We start from the raw sequence: 14,226 nt of genomic DNA on the forward strand, positions 1-14,226 counted from the left end.
CTGGATATATTTTTGTTTTGTGTGCGGCAGTCATCCGTGAGGGGCTGCTGCTTTACTTTTGTGTTTTGTTTATTTTATTATTAAAATTGTTTAAATGTTCACCAGTTCCCGCCTCCTTCTTCCTGTTCTATGAACTTTGTTACATTGGTGCCGAAACCTGGGAGGAAGGAGGGACACGCTATCAGAAGAGCCCTCACTGCTGAGCTGGATCGTGGTGCTAAGGAGGTCGGGCAGCACAAAGCAGTGGACGACTGTCGGGTCAAGGAGGGGTGGCTGCTGTCCGAGAGGTAAGGAGGAGTGTGCGCCGTTCGCCAGGAAGCCGGAGCCTGCTGCCATCCGCCATGTTAGGGAGGTGCAGGGAATGGGGAACTCGCTGCCGACTGCCCTTAAGCTGGAAGAGCCATCACTGTCCACCAGGAGGCGGAGGAGCGTTGATTGAGCCATCCACCAAAGGATGTCCAGTACCATCACATGGCACCATGAGTCAAAGACGCTCAGTTGGTTGAGGACCGAGTGGCAGTGTGTCCGGGAACCGGACAAAGTGTTTTTTTTTTTCCTTTCTTTCTTTTCCTCTCTCCCCTCTCGTCTCTGTCTCTCCTCATCCTTCCGTCTCCTTTTCTCTCTTTATTATTAAAGTGTTTGAATGTTCGCCGGTTCCCGCCTCCTCCTTCCCGTTCTACGAACTGTGTTAGAGCATCAGACTCAGTGTGTACGTTTTCTGTGCACAATGAATTTTTAGGATAACAAATACAAAAACATAAATTCAGTCAGAATTGTGCGACACTCAATCGCCATTTACGGATACCATAGGAATGAATGAGAAGTGCCGTAAGCTGAATCCCACCTGTTGCAAAAAGTCAGGGACTTCTCTTATAAAACTGCATTTTTTGTGGTAAACTCTAAAAATAGTTCAGTCCAAAAGTATTGTTTAGTGTAAAACATGTTGAAGACTCTTTATTCCACACTTTAACAGTTTTACTTAATGGATAAGCTCGTTTAAGAAGCTTCTGCAGACATCGTTAGATACTATGAAGTGTTTTGGTTTGTGCTGTAGTGATTTTAATCATTTTGAGTCTTGTATGTGAATGTTACTGACCTCAATCTCTCCACTTTACAGTGTGAATCCTTCAGTACGTCACATAAGTGATTCACTCCTGTGTTTTTTATGTGATTCCAGCTCAGGTCCAGTTCTCTCAGGTGTGATGGGTTTGATTTCAGAGCTGAAGTCAGGATGAGACACTGTTTCTCTGTAATACTGCATCTACTCAGACTGAAGACAGAAAGAGAAAAGACAATGAATCAGATCTATGATGCATCATGAACAAATGCCATACATTCACTAATAAACCAGCAAAATCATGGAAACTTCTAATATATGAATGAACAAACCAAGAGAGGAGTATTGGAGGAGACTAGTTACAATCCAAGTCTGGACCCTCAGTCAACAAATAAGTCAATTTTGCCAATGGAAACGAATATAGAAACAGTAGTAAATTTAACAACACTATTTTCACATTTCTATTTACGCTGGTTTCACACTGGATGTGCAAGCAGGGCAGAGGCAGCACAGATAGGCCTATGCAGGGCGTGAGCAGCATGCACCCATTGTGCTTTCACACTGGCAGTGTTTGTCGTGTGCAGCTGAACCACGGCTTGTGTACTGCAAATACAGGTGAGTATGGTTCATTCAGTCACGCTTTTCAGGTGTTCTCCGACAACTGTCTGTCATGTGCTTTGATTTATGATATAGGCAACACGTGATGCGGCCGTGTTCCCCTCTGTCCCACACACACGTATATAACATGCTGTACAGTAGTTTACAAGATAAAAAATAATCTTAAAGTTAATAAGTGCCTCTAGTTTTAATAATGTAAACAGGCCTTTTAAGCTTGAGCAATAACAATAAATTATTGAATACATTTTCAGACAAGTGTCATCTTAATGATTCCCAGTTGGGTCTAAAATAATTAAAGCAACAGTTTTTCAATAAAGAAAAGAACATGTAAAAGTAAGGTATTTGGGGTAAAAATCGCCCCTGCTTTGGGGCTAAAAGGCACAATAACTTACAAGATAATTAATAGATGACTTTTCCATTTGTTGACATGACATGGTTATATTCAGATGCTAAATATCATATATTATGTATAATATTATAATACATATATATATATACATAACTGTATATTATAGAGATAATCACCACGTTTATAATGAAACCATCATATTTAAAAACATTACATTTATAAAAAATATAATTTCTTATTACTACTGTAAATCTATATTAATTATTATGTGATCTCCTTCAATGCTTTTAAAATCTTCACTTTTTTTCAAAATTATTTTGTTTCTGTGTTTTAAAATATGTTAACACATTTTAATGACAACAGCCCATATTTATTGATTGATTTATTAGTTTATTTATCAAAGTAAGCAGAAAATAGTACAAACTTTGCTAACGTGATTGTTTTAATCAAGTATTAACTTAATATTTATTAAAAACATCATTAAAAAAAAACATTATTTTAGCTAAAGTAGGCTGTATACTGTGTTTTTTGCTCCACACTGGTGAGCCTTTTACCCTGTGATTGTGAAACACAAAACTCACATGATTTTGTGCTAAAATTGTTATTTTTCATGTTAATCAGGTCAATTTTGATCAAGAACAATGCACTGTAGCTTTAATCCAATGTAAGCGGCCCTACAAAAATAGACTTGGCGCTGAAACGATCACAGCACTGCCGCTTCTGCTACACGCTGCCACGCCACCACTGCATACAGTGTGAATACTCTAATCTGTTAACATGGGAGCTGAAAAAAAATATGCGCTGTTCACGTGTGCAGTGTGAAACCGGTGTTAAACTTTAATCTCACTGTCACTGCTGTACAGTATAATGATACTAACTCTAGTTTCTCCAGCTTGAATTGTGTGTTCATCAGTAGATCACTGAGGTTTTTCACTCCAGAGTCTCCTAGTTCATTCCAGCTCAGGTTCAGTTCTCTCAGGTGTGATGGGTTTGATTTCAGAGCTGAAGTCAGGATGAGACACTGTTTCTCTGTAATTCTGCATCTACACAGACTGAAAACAGAAAGAGAAAAGACAATGAATCAGATCTATGATGATCAACTTACTAATGTGTTTTTCATCTTCCAGCAGACGTTTGCTGACAAATAAACAGTGATATCTGTGTGCAGGTAACATGAAGAAAGACTACACATAGTTCATTTAAATATACTACAAACTACACAAAAGTTACAAATGTATGCAAAGGTTGAAAATCAGCAAAATTACCCATTAAGATGTGAACTATTTATCCAAGTTACAAGGTTTTACTTGATAACATTAACTACATTAGTTAACATGAACTGATGATGAACAACTAGTACAGCATTTAATAACCTTAAAGTTTCAACATTTACTAATAGTTTTAAATTCAAAAGTTTTCTGTTAATTAGTTAATACACTGTGAACTGACATGAATAATGGAAAACTATATAAACTAACATTAACAAATTAATAAATGTTGGCAAAATATTTAATGTTATCAAGTGAAATTGTTACTGTCTTCTATTGTCATAAATCACTTTAGTCTCACAGATCAATGTTCAAACATACTGTAGACTAAACAATTACAAGTCAACAACAAAGACAGTCTGCTCATAAAAATATTATACTTTGCACGTTTTCATTTAAAGAATAAACACATTTCCTTAAACTGAAGACATTCAAACAAGTTTTGTTTTGAAAAGGCAGTTCATTTCAAAAAACGAAAATAAACAAAACAAACAACAAAAAAGAAGTATACCAGCAATCAGTGAACATGGTTACATTCAGCAGTCATGTGTTTATCTGACTTTGCCACTTATATTTCATTCACACAGAATTAAACTGTGAAAGTGTAGTTTTTCTCTTTTAAATCAATGTAGAATTTCCATATCTCTGTTTGTGGAACTAATAATCATTCTTTTACAATCTACTAAATACAGACTGATCTATTAAAATGAAAAATAAAATTAAAAAAATGAAAAATATATATGTATATGGGGAAAAATATATTAGAAATTAGGTTAGTGGATAATTCAGCAGCAAAAGTTATTCTAGGAAAATCAGTGCACAATATATTAATAATTTCATAAATCCAAACATTGCTATTTGCATTGTGGAAAATGCATTTATGAAAAACTATATATTTCTACATAAATATATACTCTAAAATTAAAATACTTTTATTTTTAATGAGGCATCAACATGATAGATAGGACAAAATAAATGCAGTGCAGCTCAAAACATTTACAGTATTCACATCCGATGTGCAAAATGATGCAACACAGTCTCACAACACACAACTCTTTGCATTAAAAAGTTCAAATCACAAAGGGAAGAGATATTGAGGTGTGGTGTATTATATCTGTGCAACAGTTTATTGAGCCTTTTCTTTTAACAGTTTTAAATTTCAGTCAATGTGCATGTTAAAAACCATTTATAGTCTTTGCTTTGCCGTGTTTTGTTCTAACAGACACCCGGTAACAAGTAACATGATTTAGAAACAACAATAAAAAAACAGTCATATATAGGTGCATCTCAAAAAAATTGATTATGTTCATTTTTTGATTGTAACTTATTTTAAAAACTGAAACTTTCATATATTCTAGATTCATTACATGTAAAGTAAAATATTTCAAAACATTTGTTTTAATTTTGATGATTAGAGCTTACAGCTTTGATGAAAGTCAAAAATCCAGTATCTCAAAATATTAGAATATTTTCTAAGATCAATCAAAAAACAGATTTGCAAAAAAGAAAATCTGTTTTAAAGTATGTTCATTTATGCACTTAATACTTGGTCGGCAGCACATATTACATCAAATGACTTGCTTCTAGCACAAATTACAGCATCAGTGAAGTGTGGCGTGGAAGTGATCAGCCAGTGGCACTGCTGAGGCACTATTGAACCTTCAGATCGTCTGTATATTGCTGGATCGACTGTTTCTCATCTTTCTCTTGAAAATATCCTATAGATTCTCAGTAGGGTTCAGGTCAGGCATGTTGGCTGGCCAATAAAGCACAGTAATATCATGGTCAGCAAACCACTTTGTGGTGTTTTTTGCACTGTGGGCAGGTGCTAAAGTCCTGCTGGAAAATGAAATCAGCATCTCCATAAAGCTTGTCAGCAGATGGAAGCATAAAGTGCTCCAAAATCTCCCAGTAGACGGCTGCATTGACTTTGCACTTGATAAAACACAATGGACCAACATTAGCAGACGTCACGGCACCCCAAATCATCACTGACTTCAGAAACTTCACATTGGACTTCAAGCAGCTTGGATTCTGTGCCTCTCCAGTCTTCCTCCAGACTCTGGGATCATGATTTCAACATGAAATGCAAAATTTACTTTTATCTGAAAAAGGACTTTGGACCACTGAGCAACAGTCCAGTTCATTTTCTCCTTAGTCCAGGTGAGATGCTTCTGACGTTGTCTCTGTTTCAGAAGTGGTTTGGTAGCCCTTTTCCTGAAGACGTCTGAGCATGGTGACTCTTGATGCGCTGACTCCAGCTTCATTCTGCTCCTTGTGAATCTCTCCCAAGTGTTTGAATTGACTTTACTTGACAGTTTTCTTAAGCTTGCGGTCATCCCTGTTGCTTGTGCAACTTTTTCTACCCAATTTCTTCCTTCGTCCACTTTGCATTTGATATGCTTTGATACAGCACTCTATAAACAGCCACCGCATTCAGTAATGACCTTCTGTGACTTACTCTCTTTGTGGGAAGGTGTCAATGATTGTCTTCTGGACCATTGTAATGTCAGCAGTCTTCCCCATTATTGTGGCTTCAAAGAACAAGTGATACTGTAGGGATGATCATTTAATGAAACTCAAATGTAAATATTTTAATATTTTGAGATACTGGATTTTTGACTTTCATATGCTCTAATAATCAAAATTAAAACAAAAAAACTTTTGCAATGTTCTACTTTTCATGTAATGAATCTAGAATATATGAAGGTTTCATTTTTTTAAATTTTAAGTAACTTATGATATTCATGATATTCTAATTTTTTGAGATAAACCTGTATATGCAAATTTATGTACAAATCAAGTATAATAATGGGAACACTGAAGGATCTTGAATGAGTCTTATCGAGCTGACTGTTGTAAATAAACATGAACAGAGTTTGAATTAAACAGAGAATGACAGACAGACACAGCAGAGAAAAGAATTTACATGAACTTTGACTTAAATATTTGACTTGAACATGATTTAAATATTCATCTGTACCTCACATTAAGCTATCGAATACATTCAGATGACTTGGAATATTGTGTACAAAAACTTTTAGTGCTTGTATGGCTTTTGTGTGGCTTTACAGTAACACAGAACAGTAACACAATAGCAGATTGAGATCAGTCCTGTCTGACTGATACAGTGGTGGGCAAAATGACAAAAATATAATATCACAATTTTTTTCAGGAATATCACGATTTTATAATGATTCTTTGCCATGTTGGTTTTACTATTTAGCAAGATGTCTAAGCAGTACAACTAGAGACTAGAGACTTGTGTGAACTTGAATGCAGCCATGTAGTTTTAAGAGTATTTCAGGCAAGAATGTAGTTGTTTAAAACTTAAATCTGCAGTTTGTTTATAAAGACAGCGCCTATTTGAAAATTTGTTTTGCTCATTTCGGAGATGTAAGCTCCAGATGAACACCGGGTGTCAGTGCTCATGTATCCCACTGTAATGCCATGTCAGCAGAGGGAGCCCTTTCCCATGGACTGCCTGTTTCCACTCCCTCTGCTGCTTCTCTGGTTACTTCCTGTTTGGTGGCCATTTAAGGAGGCCTATACCAAACAGGTGTTGCAAAGTATTGTTTTGCCTGTGCAGACTCTACCAAGCATTTTCCCTGTTTGCCTTGTCTTAGTTATTTCCAGTTTTGTTTCAGTTATTTCCACAGTTTTGTTACATTGTCATAGTTTTGTCTAGCTTCATTGCCATAGTTTTTGCCTTGTTTCATTGCCCTGTTTATTTTGTTTCTTTGGACTGCTCACTTGGATTGTGACCTTCTGCCTGCTTAATTGGATTACGCTTTTGTCTTGCCTTCGTGTTACTGTTTGTTTGGAGATCGACCCTGCCTGTCTTGACTACGCTGTGTTTAATAAAGCTTGCATCTGGATCTAACACACTTCACTGGAGTCCCGTTACAGAATAATTCACAGCTAGTCCTTTTGACGTTTGCCCCTGGTTCTGATGTCTCTGTGGTGGTTAAACAAGAGGTATAATTTGGTTTAGGTAAATCTAACAGCCAATTTTTGGTCTTGTGAATCTATTATTTATTCCAGGTCATATTGTTTTGACTGAGGACAAAGTTTGCTTCATAAATTATTTATTTATCAATTGTTTGCTTTTGTCTTTATTATATTACATATGTCTCTTATACTTTATACTTATACATTTAACAAAAAAGTAAGAGTTGTGCTTGTCATGCATCTTATTTTATTATACATAGTGTAAAGGTGTATTTTACACAGTGCACATATTGCCTAAATCACATATTAATATTAATACATGTTAATATGTGATGACGTGAACAATGAAGTGAAGTCTCCCGCTTTGTTTATGTTGATGTGGGCGATATGCCGCTTGCGCCTCCACGTGGATGATTATAATATCAAAAGTGTTCGTAGTTTGTGGGCGTGATCAAATTAAAAATAATTAGGTCTGACGAGAAAGACTGCACATGGTGGTTGGTTTCATACAGATTACTTTAACACATGATATTTGTTTTCGATAAGACTTACTTCATTTAAAAGTAGTCATATCAGGCTTTCTATAGATATATATGTATAGAAATATATCATGTCTCTGTGTGGAGTATTCGCTGAGTTTTAGTTCATTTTAGTTACGCATTTCTTAATGACGATCACAGAGAACAAGGCAGCAGACTGCATACCCTGTTTGTTTGCTTTATTTCACAAAACCACAGAGTGTTGTTGTTGTTATAAGTGTACACAAATAAAAGTTAATTCCTTACAGATTCCATTGATGTATTGTTCTTATCTGCATGATCAAAAATGACCGAGTAATTTAAGTTCTTTTTGGCATTATCAGAAAAATGGCCACAAACAATGCTGGTGCGTTTTTTGACCCAAGCGGGCTAAGAGGCGCATCCTGTGAGTGCGTTTTGAGTGTGTGTGCGCACATAAACCCGTCGGCTTTCAAGTAGCCTACTGGACCAGACACATGCAAATACTGAATATCGCTTTCGTGATAATGCATCGAGTCAGTGACATTTCCGTCAACTTTCTCTGGACTCGGATGGAATGAGACAAGTCCGAGTCACCTAAAAAATGTACTTGAGACCGAACTTGAGTCCGAGTACCCCAACTCTAGTCCAAGAAGGTGCTAAATTTGTCATTAGGTGCTTTTTTAAAAAAAAGTCACCAAGGGGGTATGAAAAGTCGCTAAATCAAGAAACAAAGTCGCTAAGTTGGCAACACTGAACTCAACACATCATTGCTCTAACTGTAAACGAGTAAACATACCAATAGATAAGGATTTTTTTGTCATGTCTCTTACTTGCACGTTTTGGGAATGCCCAGTGGTGAGTTTTTTTTTTTTCGGAAATTTGTATGTTCTGTTCTTCGGATTTCCTGCACTTGGATATACCTCGAGATCCCCTACTTTTTCTATTGTTAGATGATTCCATTCTCCAGTTGAATGCTCATCAAAAAAGGACCTTATCAGCTGCAAGTACTGCTGCCAAAAAGACTATTTTGAAGTTATGGATAGAACCATCCACTTCCACGACTATTACTTGTCTATCATGCTTCAGAGACATTGTCTTGCTGGAAGGTACCACTGCCAGGCTCAACACCAATCGGAGTTGGACAAATACTGCTGTGATGTTGCTAGATTGACTGAAAAGTTGATATCCCTATCTGACTATTATTTTCTCTTGTGGACTGTATGTAAACATCTTTTATGTGAAATATCTTATTCAGGTCAGTACTAAATAATATCATGCAGTAAGAAATCTTAGAAACAGTAATAATACTGTCAAAACAACTAGCTCTTTGCTAATCAAAAGAACGTGAAAATGCAGATGTTATTGTATGTCTGCTAGATGACCAAGACAACAGTCTAGTCCACATACCCTAACTGACATGAGTCAGAATACACAGAGCTCAGGCAGAGTAAGAAAAGACGAGTGTTTGACATTAAAAAGTATATACATTGTATTTTATTTTAATGAAAATAACCGATCGTTTCGCTAGATAAGACCCTTCTTCCTTGGCCGGGATCATTTGAAGCCGCATTTAAATGGCATTTTAGAAGTTCAAACTCGGGGCACCATATCAGTTCATCATATGGAGAAAAATGCAGAAAGATTTTCCTCCAAAAAACATAATTTCGTTAAAACTGAAGAAAGAAAGACATGAACATCTTGGATGACAAGGGGGTGAGTACATTATATGTGAATCTTTGTTTTGGAAGTGGACTTAACGTTTAAGTAAAGATCATGTTCCATGTAGATATGTTGTACATTTCTTAACTTGAATATATCAAAACCTAATTTTTGATTAGTAATATGCATTGCTAAGAACCTCATTTGTACAACTTTAAAGGTGATTTTTGCATTTTTTTTTTTTTTCACCCACAGATTCTAGATTTTCAAATAGTTGTATCGCAGACAAATATTGTTGTATCATTACAAACCACACATCCATGGAAAGCTTATTAACTCAGCTTTCAGATGTTGATTTATGTATAAATCTCAATTTTAAAAAATGGACCCTTATGGTCCAGGGTCACATATAATATTCCCATCATCAACCAGTGTGTGCAATACTGATCTCATTGCTGTGGTGTTGAGTGTAGCTGTTGGTGAAATGTACTCACTTCAGTATCTTCAGCTCACACACAGGATTCTTCAGTCCCTCACAGATCTCTTTGACTCCTGAATCCAGCAGACGACTGTCGTTCAGGTTCATCTCTTTCAGGATGGTTTTGGAGGAGAGAACAGTAGCTAGAACTGAACAGCTTTTCTCTGTCAGCTCACAATTATTCAGCCTGAACATAAAAACAGCATTTCAGTCAGGACCATTTTAACCAAGTGTATTTATTACAATTATATTGCATATTGTTAGTGTTGGTGGTATGGTTCTGTTCTGGGCAAAACTCTAAACACCTGTCCATGCAGCCATGATTGATAAACATGCTTGGACAGAGCGGGGAGAGCAGCAAGTTAAACCCCCCTGAGGTACAGAACAGATCCAGTAAATGCCTACATAATTACAATTCACAATTTACGTGAATTGTAGAAAATACAAATACATGGTAGAGAATACCTGCAATGTAGTGAACTGATACAAAAAGAAAGAAAAGTCAGATTAGATTACAGGTTGAGTTGGGGTTGGAGGAGGGAGTTTGATTGTGAGCAGTGATGTGATAGAAGAGATGCTGAAAGAATGGAATTAAATGGACCGCTGTGATAAGTGTCAAGACTGGATTCGTATACATCAGGAACAACTGACTATCAGCTGATGTGAGCTTGACTGACATGTTCTGCCTGAACTAACACAACGCTTGATTATTATTATTCAGCACATATTCAACACACATCAGATCAACAGCTCTTCATATCTGATTACACATGTGACTGACAGTCTTTAATAATGAATAATCAAAGAGGTTTCAATGTATAAATCATGTTCACTCACATTATTTTCTCCAGTTTGCTATGAGAGTCCATCAAAAAAGCAGAGAGTTTCTCCCCATCCAGATCTCCTAATTTATCTCCACTCAGATCCAGTTCTTTCAGTAGTAATGGACTTTTACCCAGAACTCCAGTGAGATACTCACACACTTCCTCTGCAGCAGGACTTTTCAAAAACCAACAGGAAGCAGAAGAGGATCTCAGATCATTTATATTTTTACATTATTTGTGCCATAAATTCTGTTGTGTGTCTGTTGAATTTCTCTGAACTGCTATTTAATTCCAATTCGTGTCATTCCTATTCAACAATGGTGCATTTGACCCTTTTAAGTATTTTCATACAGCTGATTTCACATCTGTGGATCATTTTTAAATATTTTAAGTTTTTTTTTTTTTCACCTGATGGTCTTTAATGAACAGAGTCCATCCTGTAGTAAATCACTGAGCTCCTTCACTCCTGATTGTCCAGGATCATTTCCTGTGAGATCCAGCTCTATCAGGTGTGAAGGGTTTGATCTCAGAGCTGAAGCCAGAGCTTTATAACCTTCTTCAGTGATACTGCAGTCTGAAAGTCTACAGAAAGACAAAACACACACACACATTAAAACAAGACTTCATTAGCATTTATTAAACTATTAGAATATTAACATTTTCCATCATCTCAAAAAAGCAATCTGTTTGTCATTATTTTATAAATGCATCTACACCAACACACCAATTTGACATTACTGACTCATTCCTTGTGACACAGCACCAGTTTACAGACCAGCTGGAGCTTTACATTGATTCATGTTTAGATTAACCAAATTCAGACCTGAGTATCTGTAGTGTGCACTGTGAATTTTTATGACTTAATTTCTTTACTTTCGAACGTTAAGCCCTCAGGCTTTTATTTTGGTGGAAAACGACACAGTGATCTTCAAGTTTCTGTGTTTAGTTTACAACAGGTTTATAAACAGTTTATTGCACAAATCTGGTGAAATCTGCCAAAAAATGCTGTAAAAATTAAAATAAAATTAAGTGAACCTTCCAAATTCATGTTATAAGCTCAAAATAACTCATTGACCAGCCATTTTTTTTTTACATTTAACAGCCATTCAGAACTTCTACTAGCCAAAACAAACAACAACTTAGTTAAAGCTTTTATCTAGCCCCCTATAGTTAGTCTAACTATATTACAACTTGAATAAAGCTGAGACAATAACCAGAGGTTATGGCTAGTACTATGAAATATGCCTGAACCATGCTAGTACTCCAATAGTATTTTGTCTAGCCCCCCATAGTTAATGCAACTGCATAACAACTTAACTAAAGTCAATCAGTCAGAAATCTGGAATCTCACCTGATGTGCCCCATGCTCCATCTAACCTGAGATCTAGAATGTACTTAACCCTGGACGCATATTTGCTGTAACATACTCCTTCACTTAATCTACTTGAGAAAATCATTTCAGAATAAGTCAGAATAAAATCAACTGTAACAATTTATTGTCAGTCAGGTAAATATGTATTATACCAATTATACAGAAAATTCAAAGATATCAAATCAATACAAGAGATCAAGATCTCCAAGACGAATCTAGGAGTAAGATGCATACCTGACTTGAGAAAAATACAACAACTGTCAACACACTTTGTGTGTTGGGCTCATTCTGGCTACAGAAAGCGCCCTGATCTTCTTGCTACACTTCTTTAAGTACTTCAGACCCAGACAGATATCCCCCAAGATGGAGACAGGAAATTAGTTAAATTAAAAGTAGTTTGCCCATTATTTACATTTAATACACAATAAACATGCAACCCCAAACATTTAATGCAATCAGATTTATATGATAAATTATGGATGATCTTTTGATGTCATTTCTACAGGTTCTGATATGTTAACAGTACAGATAATTCTAGCAACATACAAACATGGTGTTCTTTTCTTTTCACAAATGTGGCTGTTTGAAGACAGTATCTTGGAGAAAGTACTTTTCATTCATGGCAATAGTGAGAAAAAGACTGATGGGGTTTTACTGTTCACAGAAAGTGTCTAAAATAATTATCTGAAAGAACTCAGTCTTACCTCTGTTTCTGTGAAAGACTCATCTCAGACTGAGAGTCCTTTCCTCGCTCCTCTGACATACTGCAGATAAACTGATCAACACTGAGATCTTTGTGTCACTGAAGACGATCAGATGCTCATCATGACCTGAACATCACAATATGTCTCTGAAATCAATATCATGATAGTTCAGAGGAATAAATGGTGACGAAAAATAACTAGTGCTGAATGTTTATCAAGCAATCAATATAAAAAGCCATGTAATTGGTGTTATAATCTCTTCAGATCATTCACAACACATGCCTTTAATCAAAATATTAACCTCATACATGAATTAAACAATTTCACTACATGACATAATACTATAAAACCAATACTAAAATGTTCAGAAAAACATCCCTGTTATTGCACAAGGCCACGTTTTTGGAATTAGACTTCATTTCATTTCATTTTATTATTTATTTCATTCTTTTAAAAGAAAAAAGAAATGAAAAGGAGCAGAAAGAAGATAAACTTATAATATCTGCCCCTTATCAACATAAAACAAATTACAATTCCAATGAAGAGCTCTTATACTTATCAAATTTACAGCAAATATACAATGTCATAATTCAAATATCTCATTTTCCAACTAATTAGAAGCACGATATTTCTCTATCAATAATGCTTTTACACACTTCTTGAAAACAAAAAACGATAATGACATTTTGATTTCATTGTTTAAATTATTCCACAAACTGACACCTTGCACCGAGACACACCTTTCCTTTAATTTTGTTCTAAACTCAGCTTTCTGAAAGACTTCAGTTCCTCTTAAATTGTAGCTACTAACTCTCTTGATGAATCTATTTTGCAAATTTTCAGGTAATGTTTTTTGGTGAGCTTTATACATTATTTTTAGTAAACTATATTCTAATAAATCATCGAATTTTAAGGTTTTTAATTGTATAAATATTGGATTTGTGTGGACCCTATATCCACTTCCATTTACAACACGAATAGCACGTTTTTGTAATTTAAAAACTGGTTCTATATAAGTCTTATTAGCACTTCCCCACACTTCAATGCAATAGGTCAGATGTGGAACAATCAATGAATTATATAACAAAAACAGAGCACATTTATTAACAGATTCTTTTATCTTATGCAGCACGGCTATAATTTGGGATACCTTAGATTTAACATATTCAATATGGAATTTCCACGTTAACTGTTCATCAATCAAAACACCCAGAAATTTAAATTCATGGGTCCTATCTATCTGTACTCCTTGTACTGACAATGCTGCATCAAAATCCTTATTTGTACAACTAAAGATCATAAATTTTGTCTTACTAATGTTTAAAGATAATCTATTAGCGCTAAACCATCTCATAATTTTCCCAAACTCATACTCAACAACTTGCAATACATCATTTATATTTTTGCCAGCATAAAATAAGGTAGTATCGTCCGCAAACAAAATAC

General features: G+C 35.5%; 1 protein-coding gene across 1 annotated transcript in view; it reads right to left on the reverse strand.

Moving 5' to 3' along the window:
• The window catches only part of LOC127158440 (protein NLRC5), a 95,521-nt gene that overhangs the window by 10,868 nt on the left and 70,427 nt on the right, over positions 1–14,226 (reverse strand). The window contains exons 15-19 of the mRNA XM_051101578.1: positions 11,113–11,286; positions 10,718–10,879; positions 9,897–10,067; positions 2,903–3,076; positions 1,097–1,270 (exon numbers count right to left, since the gene is read on the reverse strand). Coding sequence (XP_050957535.1) covers positions 1,097–1,270; positions 2,903–3,076; positions 9,897–10,067; positions 10,718–10,879; positions 11,113–11,286 — 855 coding nt within the window. The remainder of the gene's footprint in view (positions 1–1,096; positions 1,271–2,902; positions 3,077–9,896; positions 10,068–10,717; positions 10,880–11,112; positions 11,287–14,226) is intronic.

This window comes from Labeo rohita, unplaced genomic scaffold (genome assembly GCF_022985175.1).
Source record: "Labeo rohita strain BAU-BD-2019 unplaced genomic scaffold, IGBB_LRoh.1.0 scaffold_151, whole genome shotgun sequence".
NCBI classification, from domain to species: domain Eukaryota; kingdom Metazoa; phylum Chordata; class Actinopteri; order Cypriniformes; family Cyprinidae; genus Labeo; species Labeo rohita.